General features: G+C 32.9%; 2 protein-coding genes across 3 annotated transcripts; both read left to right on the top strand.

Moving 5' to 3' along the window:
- The first annotated feature begins 745 nt into the window (after positions 1 to 745).
- LOC101743346 (uncharacterized) lies at positions 746 to 1,951 on the top strand. Of its 2 annotated transcripts, none has more exons than XR_002431908.3 (3): positions 746 to 953; positions 1,157 to 1,320; positions 1,466 to 1,584. XR_002431908.3 is itself a non-coding variant. In XM_021353487.3 (3 exons), exons 1-3 carry the CDS (start codon positions 880 to 882, stop codon positions 1,692 to 1,694), a joined length of 438 nt encoding a protein of 145 aa, XP_021209162.1. In that variant the 5' UTR covers positions 755 to 879; the 3' UTR covers positions 1,695 to 1,951. The 2 variants fall into 2 exon arrangements, 1 of the variants encoding a protein (XP_021209162.1); XM_021353487.3 differs by having other exon boundaries at positions 755 to 953; positions 1,157 to 1,291; positions 1,466 to 1,951.
- A 3,702-nt stretch (positions 1,952 to 5,653) lies between these two features.
- On the top strand, positions 5,654 to 14,647 carry LOC101743104 (protein rogdi). Its single transcript, XM_004923174.5, has 7 exons — positions 5,654 to 6,395; positions 6,477 to 6,548; positions 6,621 to 6,752; positions 6,975 to 7,132; positions 7,813 to 7,933; positions 8,009 to 8,218; positions 11,656 to 14,647. Exons 1-7 carry the CDS (start codon positions 6,360 to 6,362, stop codon positions 11,722 to 11,724), a joined length of 798 nt encoding a protein of 265 aa, XP_004923231.1. The 5' UTR covers positions 5,654 to 6,359; the 3' UTR covers positions 11,725 to 14,647.
- Positions 14,648 to 14,780: the final 133 nt, after the last annotated feature.

Genomic DNA, 14,780 nt, shown 5'->3' on the forward strand with positions numbered 1-14,780 from the left:
ATTGAATTAAAAAACTAAAAAGGTTTAGAACTAAAATTAGATAAGAACTAAAACGATGAAGGTGGAGTAAAACCTGTAAAGTGGTGAGTTGATTCGAAAAGTAAAAACTCAAATGTTTTACTTTTTCGACTTTGTTTGGGTGCATATTGTACGTTTGAGAGTTTTTATGTAACTCAGTTTCTCCTTTTAGTTCCTTCACAGGCAGGCAAAGAACTTCCCACATAAGTCAAGTAACCAATCACCGTAAGTGATCTCATCATCTGAGATTTCCGCAATGCTAAAAGCATAGCCAAGGCGCTGCCTACCACTTAACACTTACTTAAAACTGCCTTCAAAATAGGACACATCCTAGCGCTTGGTGGATGATGCAATAGTAGAAAGCATATTTTACGACAAAATAATCTAAAGCGATACATAGAATTTAAGATACAAAAACAAACAGAACCAAAGTCCTGACATAGCATAACAGATCAGAATTATTCACAATCCGAATGGTCCTCTGCTTTCTCTTCACCATGTTAACACAGACCATTAAGTCTCAGATCGCTTGCTAGAGTTCAAGTTCAAATTTTACGGGCAAATGAAAGGTTAAATTATTTCTAGGACGGCCACACACTGGAATTCAATATTACTGGAGACGGGACGGATCAACAGAAGCGGGATAGTTAACAAGAATGTTTACCAGTGTCCATCGGAAACCTGACGGACCGGTACGGACAGACAATGTGCGCCCAAACAAAACACGATACAATGATATTTTCTATTACATCAATTCTCAATTCAACTTTCAATTCAGTCCAAGCATATTAAGTGTATGTTGTCAATGATCCGAGCTCTACTAACATTAATAAATATTTTGAAATTGACTACGTAGGCATCATGGTTTCTAAAGTATTAGTAGGAATTTATGTAAATATGGAAAAATCATTAAGAGCCGCAGGAGTAATAGCCGGGTATGATTTAATTTTAAAAGCTTTGGAATCCGAACTGTTTTTTTTTTCCTTTAATAGAAATAATAATGCTGCAATTTACTAAGCCCATTGGGTACTAAAAATATTTTTTGGTTAATTTTAGCGAACTTTATCCTGTTTTCTGTAATTTAGTTAAACATGTAAACCTCTCAGTATAAGTAAATCAATGCCTAAATTAATTTTAGAGATCTATATCTAGCTAGTCGAGACGATTGGCCCAGTCCTCAGATGAATCGTGATCAAAGATGTCTTCCGCTTAGTGCAGAAGCTGAGCGAAAATTGTTCTTTGAAAGTACCGACACCGGATCGACGCTGAACCGGTAACAGCGTACTGCCATTGCGTATGCGGGTGTGTATTGACTATGATGTGGGTTGCACACAGTGGAGAACTCGTTGGAAGTTTACCTCTACGGGAGAAGCAGCGCCGTATCCTAGTCATACAAATCGTTCAATTATTCATGGTTTCTCATAACATAATGTGGTGAAATTTTCAGGAAGTCTGGGCGGCATATGAAATATCCATACACACTGTCAGCAAAAATAGCGCAATTTCCTTTGTTCTATTATATGAAGAATAATATCATATGGATGTACTATCCTCTTGGGATTTTAACGGGGTTTTATTTTTTCATGAAAATTCATGTGATTGTTAATTCAGATGAAAATAAGCGTAGTTGGGCTGAATCGCAAAGAAAGATTGCAGAAAAAGAAGCCCACCATTGATTAAATATAGTTACAACTACAAGCTGAGTTTATGACAGTATAATAACAAAAAAAACTTGTAGGTATTTTAACATTGTTTAGGAACTTTGGCATATTCAATGTTTTTTGTTTGATTGATTGAATTATATTTTAGTTTAAGTGTAAAAGTCCTGCTAAAAAGTAAAATTTTCTGAAAACATTATCGTAAATTTACATCCACACTTATAAATAGTTAATACAAATTTTAATAGAATCCTCGCAACTATGTGGTAACTAAAGATTTATTTATTTTAACTTTTAATCACGTCAGAGATGCGGGTGCACTGCAATTTTGTAATTACTAGCATTTACATATTACTTACATTGTACAGACTTTTTTAAGCTATTAAATCGGGGATTTTAGTCAATTTTATTCCCATGTGCCTCGCCTATTCCTATCTGCAGAAACAATAATCAACAAAAAAAAGATTTTCGCTTGCTCTCCTTATGCCCTTCAATATCATTAACATTTGTGGTTCTATTCAAATTCAATTTAGGAAATACTACAAACTTACTAATTATTATTGCAATGTGTACTCAGTGAGTATGTAATGTAATGTGGTCTCACCCTGCCTCTGACTCTTTTACCGTTCACTTCAGAAACCTGTCTCTGCTCTAAAGAGCAAAGAGAAAGGAGCAATGAAACTGTTCTGTTTATAAGCATGTCAACCAAAAGTTTCAAAATCGTAAGGACAAAAATTGTGAAAAATATGTACGCTTTGTTTTGTATTGTCTTTTAAATTTTGCTATAAAAACTATTAGAACTGATTGATCTATTAGATTCAAGTCTTCGGCTTCAGAATAAAAAAGTTTGACCGTATAAGCTTTCTGGTTTTTAGCTGTGCATTTTCAGAAAGTTTTTGGTGTCTTTTAAGCATTCTTTGAGTGTTAAAACAACGGGGCATTTAATAACTTCCAAGATTAGGTACCATTACTCTGTTTATTACTGCTGCGAAGTAGTCACACATTCTGGTTTGAAGAGTTACAATGCAAGTGATTCGATGATCTTAACTATTAAGTATAATTAATACCTAGGCGGCACTGAAAATTTCGGGAATTAACGAAGTGACACAACATTACTATTTAAAAATGTATTTATTGCTTTTCGAAGTATTCTCCGCGAAATTTGACACATTTTTCCATACGATGGAACCAATCATTGAAGCAACCATTCCATTCGGAAGTTGGGGTCTCCAAAATGGCCGTTTTTTAGGCGTCCACAGCTTCTTCAGGTGATGAAAATCTCTGTCCACGCAATTTATTCTTTATTTTAGGGAAAGTATAGAAATCATTAGGGCTTAGGTCGGGGCTGTACGGCGGATGGTCTAATAATTCTATGTTTTCTTGCTCTAAAAACTCTTTTGTTTTGTGCGCGGTGTGAGACCTCGCATTGTCGTGATGAAGGATGATGCGGCGGTTGCAGTTCTCTTTACGGAGTTCAGAAACGACCTGTGGCAAACAAATGCTAGCATACCATTCTGCATTAACCGTTCTTTCTCCCTCAAGAGGAATACTCGTAACATGGCCGGTTTTGGAGACAAACGTGGCCACCATTTTTTTTGCAACACTCCGTGAACGAACAATTTTTGTTGGCTTTTTCGAACACCCAAACTCGTGACTGGTTTTTTGTTTCGGGTTCGTACGCGTATATCCAGGATTCGTCACCTGATACAATGTTGTATACAGCATTTGAGGATCCTGCGTGGAATCTTTCGAGAGTTCTGACGCACCAAGTAACGCGAGCCGCTTTTTGCTCTTCACAGAGCGAATACGGTATCCATCGGGAAAACAACTTTTTTACACCTAATTGTTCATGCAAGATTATTTGTATTTGACTCATGCCAATGTCTAAAGTTGCCTGAATTTCGCGGTATGTCACATGTCGATCTTCCTCAATCAGCTTACGCACGGCATCAACGTTTTCTTGGGTGACTGCAGTTTTTGGACGACCTTGACGGGGATCATCACTGAGCTTGACACGTCCACGTTGAAACTCAGCAAACCAGCGATAAATTGTGGTTTTGGATGGGGCTTCATCACCAAATGCAGAAATCATCCGGTCAACACACTGTTTTTGTGTTAAACCACTTCGAAAGTCATAATAAATCATCGCTCTTGAATTTTCTCGAGTCAATTCCATTTTCTCAACGACTAAACAAGTTTAACAAAACCTCGTGACAAGACCGAGAATCTTTTTTAAAATAAATAAATGGTATTCGATTTTTAAAACCAAGGAGTTTTCAATTAAAAAGATTTTAATATGACAGGAACAGTGGAAATATTCCATTCCCGATACTTTTAGTGCAGCCCTCGTATATATGTTGATTGATTTAATCGCTTTGCACCGTGCGGGCTGTAAGTCTACGTATTCGTTTTAAATTCATTGAAAAAAGGTTTTTTTGACGTTTCAAATGGACAAAACGAAAGAGTTAGGTACCGTAAAATGGGGCGATTAGGGACAAATTCCAACTTTATGAGCAATTTTAAGGTAGTTGTTGATGTATATAATGCTATATCAGGATCAAAATGATTGAGTCTTGGGGGCATCTTTGTTGTCTAATTTAAAATTATGCAACTAGCATTCCAGTTTAAGCAAAAAATGCAAAAATAGGTGTAATCCCTATTTACCCGAAAATTGCGGTTAATTGGGACGAAATGAGAAATTTGCTAGGGTTGGCACTATTTTTATTTTTATATATAGTTTTAATTAATTTATTTATTTAGTTGCACCAACAAAGTGATCATCAATAAAAAAAATTTAAAAACTGACAAAAGTACATGGCAGACATCACCTCAATTATAGGTGCAATCGACAGTGCTGATATTTCTATCTGGGTTAAGAGATTAGGTGTGTCGGTTATTCCATGGATTAATCAGATGAATACCCCCACTCTGAACAAATATTAAATATTTTATTATGTATTACTTAGACATTTTTGTCCACCTTGAGATTTCATTGATCTTGTTACATGTCTCTGCAAAATCGACTTCCTTATATTAAATTGCTTATCTATTTCAACTAAAGACTTATTCCCAATTTCGCTTCGAATAAACCAGATTTTTACCAACAAATTAAAAGAATATTGTTATAACTGCCTATTTCTGCCGTGAAGCAGTAATGCGTTTCGGTTTGAAGGGTGGGGCAGCCGTTGTAACTATACTTGAGACCTTAGAACTTGTATCTCAAGGTGGGTGGCGCATTTACGTTGTGGATGTCTATGGGCTTCAGTAACCACTTAACACCAGGTGGGCTGTGAGCTCGTCCACCCACCTAAGCAATAAAAAAAAATAAAAAAAACTACATAGACAACCCTACAAACCTGTACCTATTTATACTTAGGTCGTTTCCATTTCACGTATTTTCATCCCAATTGACCCCTTTTTCGTTGTTATTTGTACCTAAGACGTCCCCAATATCCCCAAAAACAACAGATTTTTACATGTATTTTTATTTAATCAAATACATTAAAACCAATAACAACTGAGACTTACCTTTAATATATATGCTGGTTCAAACACTAAATAACGTTTATAAATCATAGTCGTCTTCTATTATTATCAAATAAATAAAAGAGAGCAAAGTTTCTAGCACTAAAATAATTACCACCACAGGAAGTTAATTTGAAACGCGATTTTTTATAAATTAGCAGCTATTATCATGCATATTCAGAGTTGTTTTGTGAACTTTCAACATTCTACTATTAAACTACAAAAAATGGAAGATTTTGCAACGAATATAAAACTTATATTGAGCGTCGAAAGATTTTCCCGGTTTTTTCCCGATTCGCCTCTCAATCCCTAATCGCCCCATTTTACCGGTACACAATTACCAAAGACTAAAAGACCCCATAACCACTAGCCATATAAAATTATTCCACACAATAGTGATGTACCTATAGACTAGACACTCAGGTGTTTCAGTTTTCATTAAAGAATAGTGTTCGAGTTAAATACTTGAATGTAGCGTTTCTCATATTTGGTTTTGTTTTCGAATAGTTATTCTTCTTTTTCTACAGTTTGTGTATCTACCAGCGTTGAGTTTTTAAAATATTCATATATTTAATATGTACACGCACTTTCCGTTCTATGAGCTGAATGACATGATATGTATATTCTATTTGAAATTGTAATCAATTGAGATAAAATAATGTCCCAGTAAAATGGTGAAAATGTATTGAGGGCAGTGATGCTTTTGGAAATCCACAAGAAGCTATCTCCAGCAGCTTTGTTTAATTTTCCTTCACTTGTGCACTTTCTCAGATACTAAACGGGTTAAATATATAAATGTTAATGCAAGATAAACTATGTGGCGTATTATGCGTACTACCTTCTGAGCACCATGAAAGTCGACTACGACCGTTTTCGTACCTACTGCGTTGTCGTTAGCCACCCAAAAATATTATTTAAGTAATTCAATTTAATATGAATACCGCAGAACACAGACACATACTGACATGATAGTCGAGTCAATATTGAACTTTAATTAACAAAGCGCATCCCTAATGTGTAAATTGGTGAGAATCGCGAGGACTTGAATGCTTAAATTGTGATTTTAGTTTTGTGAATGACTGATCCCGAACAGTGAATAGAGACAATTTTTTAAAACAACATTTACACCTATTTCAAAGTTTTAATAAATTTATTGAAATGGGTGACAACGAAAAAGAAGAAGCAGCTAATTTAGTGCGTTTGCTTTGTTTTAATTCAATAATAGCAGGCCTTGAAATAAAATGGTTTAATTACACGTACGTATATTGTTTTCAGAAAGAAGAGTTTGAATGGGTTCTTCGTGAAGAGGTTCATGCTATATTACACCAATTACACACAGTTTTAGTTGTAAGTAAGAATATATTTCAAAATATTATAATCACTATTGCCATGAACCTGAATTAAATTTAATTTCCGCAGGAATGTGCTCACAGGTTTCCTGTACCATTGTATGGTAATGAAGGCCAAAAACAGGATAAATTTATTTTGACATCACAACCTGAGCAGTTAAAGTGTATTGTGACCCTCACAGGAGATAGCATAACTCATGCAGTAAGTAACTGGTGTTAGATATTTTAAAAGATTAATAAATTTATGCTCATTGTAGTTCAAGTGAAAGTAATAATGCAATAATTATTCTTTTATGAATTTGGCAACCAATAGTATACTCCCTTCATTATTAAAAGTTATCATCAGAATAATATTTAACAAAAATGTATAACTACAGACTATGTTGCATAACTCTTAATGAAGCTTAATGTGTTCTTTGTTCAGGATATTAGTTTCAAGGTCCTCCGTCAAATGCACACAATATGCCGTACCTCAATCAATCAAGATGGACCATGGAAACTTCAGCAGATACAAGATGCTGCAAACCATCTCCAACAAGCTATAGGCTATATTGATAATGTGGACAAACATTATGTTTTTCGGTGAGTTAAATAAAAAATCTATGGGAAAATTAAAATCAGTTTATCATACATAAAAAGAATCCATAATACATATATGTTATTTATGCATGTATGATTTTGATTTTTTTTTATTAAACTTATAAGTTATATGTAGATAAATAAGAAAATAAAATTGTACAAATTACTGTTCAGCTATTAAGTATTTGTTTACAGATAGACTTAAAAACGGGCAAAAATGCCACATTTACAAACAAGATGATGTGCAAAACAATAAAACCACATTTTTATTACAATCAAATTTTGATTAAATTTAAAGCAAGTAATTTGAATACCTTATCCTGAAGGTCAAACTTTATTGTGATTTTGATAAAAGATATTACAGTTCCGAAGTTCCCAACAATACATTTTTTATTAAATTAATTTTATTTAACTTTGTCACATATGTAAGCATGTAGATGGCACATAGCCTGAGAAATAATCATTGTCAATCATTATCAATCAATTTATATAAAACGTTTTTATACATCTTTGGAATTTCCAAGCAGAGGCAGCTCACAGCCCACACAATGTCAACTTTTAGCCTTCCTCTATTCAAATCGAAACAACTGATTATTATTTATTATAACAGTACTTAGAAAAGATAATATTTACAAAGTATTTGAATCCCATCTATCAAGCATTAAGTATATTTAAATTTTTAGATCATCAGAAGAAGTATTACATATAATTCAATGTCTTATTGGCTCTTTACAAAGAGCTCGGACTGCCTTAGTATTACCCAAAAAAAAAGCAATTGATGAGCTCATGAAGAGTCGAAATATGGTATGTTAAATATAAATTTTAATTTATTGGTTTGGTTTATTTAATTCACAACTAAACAACATTTTTAACTTCCAGAAAGCTCTTTCACCAAATTTGCCTGAAGATTTAGCGATATCATTTTACATACAATCTCATAAATTGATATTTGTGGCGTACCATATTAGTTTTGTACATGGTACCATGAGGATTGATTCATGTCAAGCCGACTGTGCAGTGCCTTGGCTAAGTGATGTACTATTTATGCTGACAGCTGCATTACACATGTGTCAGCAATTAAAAGATAAGGTGAGAATGCATTAATTTATTATATTTAATAAAACATACTATGAGGCTTTAAAATCTAAATATGCCCACACTAAAAGACATTTGCATGTTAGTTAAATTGTCTTGACAAAATAAAATATTAAGAAATGATTGATAGAAAGACTTAAGTATCTAACTGCAAGGCCTATTCCTACCAAATGTCCATATTTCATGAACCAAATGTGACAGTTCTCTTGGATATCAGAAAACCCTGTATCCATTCTTTGACTTCTATCATACGCAGATCAGGATCATGAAGAAATGTAATTCAGAAAATCATTGTCAAGATAGCTCTTCATATGTTTCAAATAAGTGAGAACTAAATAGTGATAATACTAACCTATAGTGTCTACTATGTTTTATTATTTAATTAACTGAGTTTATTATTTAATTAATTTAGCAGCTTAAGCAATGTGTTGAGTACCATATTAGTTCTGTAAAGTGTCTATGTCTACTATGTTTTATTATTTAATTAACTGAGTTTATTATTTAATTATGTCTACTATGTTTTATTATTTAATTAACTGAGTTTATTATTTAATTAATTTAGCAGCTTAAGCAATGTGTTGAGTACCATATTAGTTCTGTAAAGTGTCTATTCTTCATCGGCACTTCAAAATTCCTTTAAAGGAGAATAAGTACCCTCACCAACACACTACACTAAGAAAACCAAGTGTGAATGTTAAGGGGTCGTCGAAAGAAAGCCAATCGCTGTGGAGACAGTGGTGCTGTATAGGTCAAAAGGGTGCCCTGCCCTGTTTGGGTTGAGCTACACCGTGATCAAATCAAATCAATTTTTTTAGCTCTGTAGTGTCTAGTATTACAACGCTATATCGAGGGGTGTAAGACTATTTGGTTTAGGCGACATTTTGGCAACTTTACAGGAGAGCCATTTAAAGGTAAAAATTTGGAAATAATATCATAACAAAAAAAATCTTCAGCTATTTGAATGTAGTAAACTTAATTGAAGTTCAAATAAAAACATCGATGCTAATACAATATAAAACGCACCTTAATTACAAAGATAAATGTCGCGTATTGTTTATTACAAATTAAACCTTTGATTGCAAAGATAAATATGGCTTAAACCAAATAACTTTTCACCCTTCGATATGTCTCCAGGGTCTGAAGGTGAACCAAAAGCTCATTGGAAAATAGGTAGCTGCGTTTTCTGGGTGTTATGCCAGATAACCGCACTCGGTAGACAAAAAGATTAGAGTATATATAGTATGAAAAGTATGTTTTATTTATTTATTATATATTTGTATGTTGAGATGTCGGCTTATAATAAAACCACCATCCACCACCATCACTCTTACTCTAATTGTCGTGAAAGGCGAATAAGGGATTCACCGGAGAATGGGCAACAGCGTTCTTTGAGTATTTAGTGGTAGGGTTTATTGTAAGCCAGTAGGGGTAGATATCACAATCTCGTTTATATCTGCCGGAAACCAATTACGCGTTCCGGATTAAATGATGGGGTATCCGATATGTACTGTTACAAGTAATGCCTGTGGACCGGTAACCACTTCACTCCAAACAAACAAAAGACATAATCGTCTTGTATTTTATATATAGTTTTATTATTCTTTGAAATTATCAGTAACAAACAATACTCGTATAAAGTTATAGAAATACAAAATGAAATAGTAAATGAAACAGTCTGAAGGAACACGTCATTCCCATACAATGCTATCTGTTAGGTAATTGTAATATCCGTTCGCCTAGTAAACGTACATATCCTATAGATAATGTTAATGACCTGAATTCAGAAAGAAATAAATCAATTCACTAAATTCAACAATATACGTAACAAAATTAGCTACAAATTTATGAAACGTTGTCGTTGTCTTGGTTACTAATCAATCACTTATCAAATAGCAGTTTGATTGCGTATGCTGATGTTTTATCACCATACGCGCGGTGATGGACGTATGTACACAAGAATGATAAGGTAATACCTTGTCTATTGTATTGCCTTCCTGATTGTAATAGTTTGAATCACGTATCTGAATGTTCAGCTTTTATAAATACAACTAGGAACCACTTTTTTATGTATCTATCTGCCGTTTTGGCAGATGTTGGTTATTTTGGCTTCACCTTGACTGGTGGGAGAGGAAATGGGGCTTAGTTGAAAAGAACTGGCTAACGTCTGTCCTAAGAACAACAGTGCTTCGCTGAATCTACCACCGGATCAGAAACGCAACCCACTGATTGGATCCAGCGAGAAACTAAGTTGATTATGTACATATGGGTTAAGGAACCAAAAATAGGGAAATCGCTCAAATCGCTTACACTTTTAAAGCTTTGAAGAGGTAAAGAGATTACAAGAGCCCATAGAAATCACAACGTTAATGCCGCCAGCCACCCGTTATGTGAAGTAAGGTGAAAGTCTTAATTGTATTGTAGCTTTACCACACTATAGACAGGAAAGCATGACTGCTTAGGGGCAGAAATATGGAGGACGGTGATGCCTACCCGTGCAAAACTACAACACACTCTACCGCAATTGACGATAGTAGTCATAATACAGCTAGCTACCTGCTACTTTAATACCCATTCTCCGATGAATCGCTTAGTGATTTATTATGACCACCAACAGAAGAGATATAGTGGTGTTATTCAAGACAGACATTTAAACCCCGAAATAATGGGTAATACACAACCTAAGAATTGCTTTCCTTTATGAAATACTAGCGGCACGCTCCGGCTCCGCACGGGTCTTTAACAAAAATTTCAACGATATTTGACGTTGTTTTATTTTTTTAAATAAAAGGACACTTATTGCTGCATAATTATAATAGTTAGACATATGCTGTCGCGACACTTTTTGTAAATAATAATGTGTTCTACAAAGTCGTAGTACATTATTTTATTCTCTCATCAATTGTTTTCGGAGGGCACGCGATGTAAATAATATTTTAGGTATTTTTTTTACACCTTGGGTTACATTATTGAAGTTTTAGTAAGGATTCCTATTTTTTTCAGAAAATATTTTAGCCCATATCACACGCGAATAGTGTAGCTTCCAAACGGTGAAAGAATTTTTCAAATCGGTTCAGTAGTTTTGGAGCCTATTCAATACAAACAAACAAACAAATATTTCCTCTTTATAATATTAATATAGATTGGATTGTTTTTCTTTTCTTTACAAGTTTGTGAACTTCGTCGAACTCTAACATTTCTATTATTCGTTTTCATCAAATAATTACAAGATAATGAAATTAAGCTCTGTTGAAACCATCTGTTTCATTGAACTGGATACTGACTGATGTTCATATCTTCAGCTTTGCAGTGTTTTGACGCGTCAGCTGCTGAATCTAAATTTTGCGGTATGCATTAATTATTTTGTGTGCCTTTTCATTACAGGGAACGTTTCTAAAAGTTTCTAGTACTGAATGCAATCTCTCATTTTTCAGTTATGTGTTTTCTCGCAATACAAAGACTTCACAGTGGGATCAAGATCTGCCTCGATGGTGTTTAACTGAAGGTTAATGTATCCCCTACCGTCGGGTATTACCATATAAAAAACAAAAAATATATTAACGTAAGTGTATTTATTTAGTTATAGTTATCCAAGTCCATTGTTGATATTCTTGTTGAGTATGTTGTAATATAATGTAAATTATTAAACTTTAATCATATTTAATAGGAGAATTTAACTTTGTAGCACTTATTTTATGTGATATGGAGAGATCAGTTCCGTAATATTTATCGGCATTGATCAATCCTCTTACAGTATTGCCAGATTGTGTAAGAAGTTCATAACAAGGCTTTGTTACTTCATGAATAATATATAAAGGAATTGAATTTTATGAATTTCGAAATTTGAAGGCAATAAAATAGTATATTAATAACTTTGCATTAGGCGTTGTTAAAAGCCAATAAGTAGAGATATTTCAAGCGAACTTTAATAAATGCTTAATTTTAAAATTTTAATAACACGGAGGCTATACTTCAAACTTAATATTTAAATAATAAAATATATTATTTTTTAATGAATATAGTTGCACTACTTAGATCTGAAAGTATATTACGTAGACCAATAAGTACATAAAATTTAACTGAGAAACGAAGAAGCTTCGAAGTTTATGTAATCAAAGCACATTAGTGACACTTAAGAAAACTTTAAATCACACTGTATGTTCATATCTATGTATGCGCGTCGAGTTTGTTTTTAATTGCTTCTGTTATCAATATATTGTCAAAATTCATTTATATTATCAGAAATAGTTTTGGTTATTTACTGTAGTTATATATATTAATCCAGACTTTTAAAAAATTTATGTATTACTATTATAGACTATTTTACTGTGAAGCTTATTATCGCATTCTACAAAGCAAAAGATCTAATCATTAAATGAAATCAGACAAATAAATGTTCACTTAAAACATTGCTTATGGTTCTGCACGAAAACATTTGTATTAAATTAAAATTAAAAAATTGTTATTTAAAAGGAATTCGTGATAACAATTCCTCAGTATTCTTTGTAAATGTCACTCTCGTATTATAAATAAATAAACAAATGTATAATTTGCATTTAAAAATTAGTTGATTGTTAAAAATAATTTATTTTTAAATTTAAGGGAAATGTTGCACCCTATTTAAAATATTTGAAGAAAAGCCAAATAAGATCTAGGTTTAAAAATATTCGAACTGAAAATGTAGAATTTCCATTTACCTAGTAGTTAAATAGTAACACGCAATTCTGTCTCAAAATGAAAGGTATTGAAGTGACGTGTTTACATTTTTGAAATCCAGATATACATAGTAATAAGAGTACATTGACAACTCATCATTCATTATTATTCAGAGTTAAGTTCCTGTTGATACAAGTTGGTATTTTTTATTCGTTTGTTTTTAAACGTAGTGTAAAATATCTAAATACGTCAATAATATGTACAGTCATGGCAACACCGCATTGCTTTTTCATACCAAAAAATAAATGATTCGTAGAATTTAATTTTCATTATTAAAGCCACAAATAAATAAATAAATTAGTAGTGAATAACAAAAAAACTACACATTTATTCTTAAAAAACTGGTTTTTTTTCCAAATACGCAATAACATTTAACAGTAAATCACACTATATAATAAATATGGCAAAACCTACAAGAATCCATAAATTAACATTAAATATGTAATAAGAAACAACAAATTACTACTTTTTTATTTTACGTATAATATAAATTACTCTAAGCTGACTGCATTGCATGAGAGAAAAAGAACTATTTACGTGTTGATGTACAATAGCAGACTGAAACATTGATAACCTAAAAATATAGTTTCGCTTTTAAACGCAAAAACCGCAAAGAAACAAATTGAGTAGTGGTCTGAATTTGGGTTAATCGCTCCTGACTAAGTAGGTAGTCTGCTGATTCTGGACTTCCTACTAGTTAATCGGGACGTTCCATTCAGTATCATGTTTTAACTAAATTTTAATCCGGCTTATTTTGTTACTAAGGCTCTTTCTTAGGCGGTATATCAATATAACTTTTTTTACAGAAATTAACGACGGTATTTGTAAAGTTCAAAATCTTGTATTTTTTCACTACTTACAAAAAATGGCGGGAAAAGTATTCAACAGCCTCAAAAAAGTAGCTTTGGTACGGTATTTTTAATTATGATCAAATTACAGATTAGGTAATAAATGTTCATGATTAACGTGTCTCTTACCGTAAAATGAAACACCTAATCTTACCTAGTAATTATTCGTTATTTAGTAATAATTTCGTTGTATTTTAATCAAAATCAATCTTAATTTCGAATCTTTGCCAGAAACTTAAAAATGATGCTGGGTCATATCTCACGAATTGCTTGAAACTTTTAAAGTATATGGAGATTGAGTCTCTATGCCTTTTATATTTTATTATAAGTTCGTACAGATACTAAACTTACTATGAAGATACACTTGATTTAACAATTATAATTATTACCACGTCTATCCGGTTCTAAAATGATCTCCCACAATGTTTCCCGAGCGTTATCCAGGCTGTTCCAGGCTTTGCTGATGCCGTTCGCAACAGTGACCGAGCAAATAGCTTAAACCTGATCAAAATAATTATCAATATAGAGCAAACACTAATAATATATGACTCTGATGCTAAGACTAATAATATGTGATATGGAAATCAAATTAAATTCTGATTAACTTTTTATTCTGCACCTGTATATCACACAAAAGACTTACTAACTACTTGCTTTCTCAACTTCTGTTTGGTAGAAAAAGTGATGCTTCTAAGACTTGCCTAGGCTGTATTTGATTGATTTTACTTTCACATGTTTGACAATAAATATTATATTAGTATTATTAGGTAGGTAGTCTCAAGACTATTATATCTACACTTATTACTGCAAAAAACTGGTTATTTGTGACTGTGTTGTATTTTAATAAATAATAAAGACCGTTTATTGTTATTTTCTTTTTTTCCTTGTCGTATCACTCTTGTCAGAGCGGTCGTGGTTGTCAATCAGTATCATTGCTGTGGGCAGATGTTAAGCGCCTCACGAGCAATCACCATTTTTCCTGGATTGTGGTGAGC

The sequence above is a fragment of the Bombyx mori genome, chromosome 10 (genome assembly GCF_030269925.1).
Source record: "Bombyx mori chromosome 10, ASM3026992v2".
In the NCBI taxonomy this organism is placed as follows: Eukaryota; Metazoa; Arthropoda; class Insecta; order Lepidoptera; family Bombycidae; genus Bombyx; species Bombyx mori.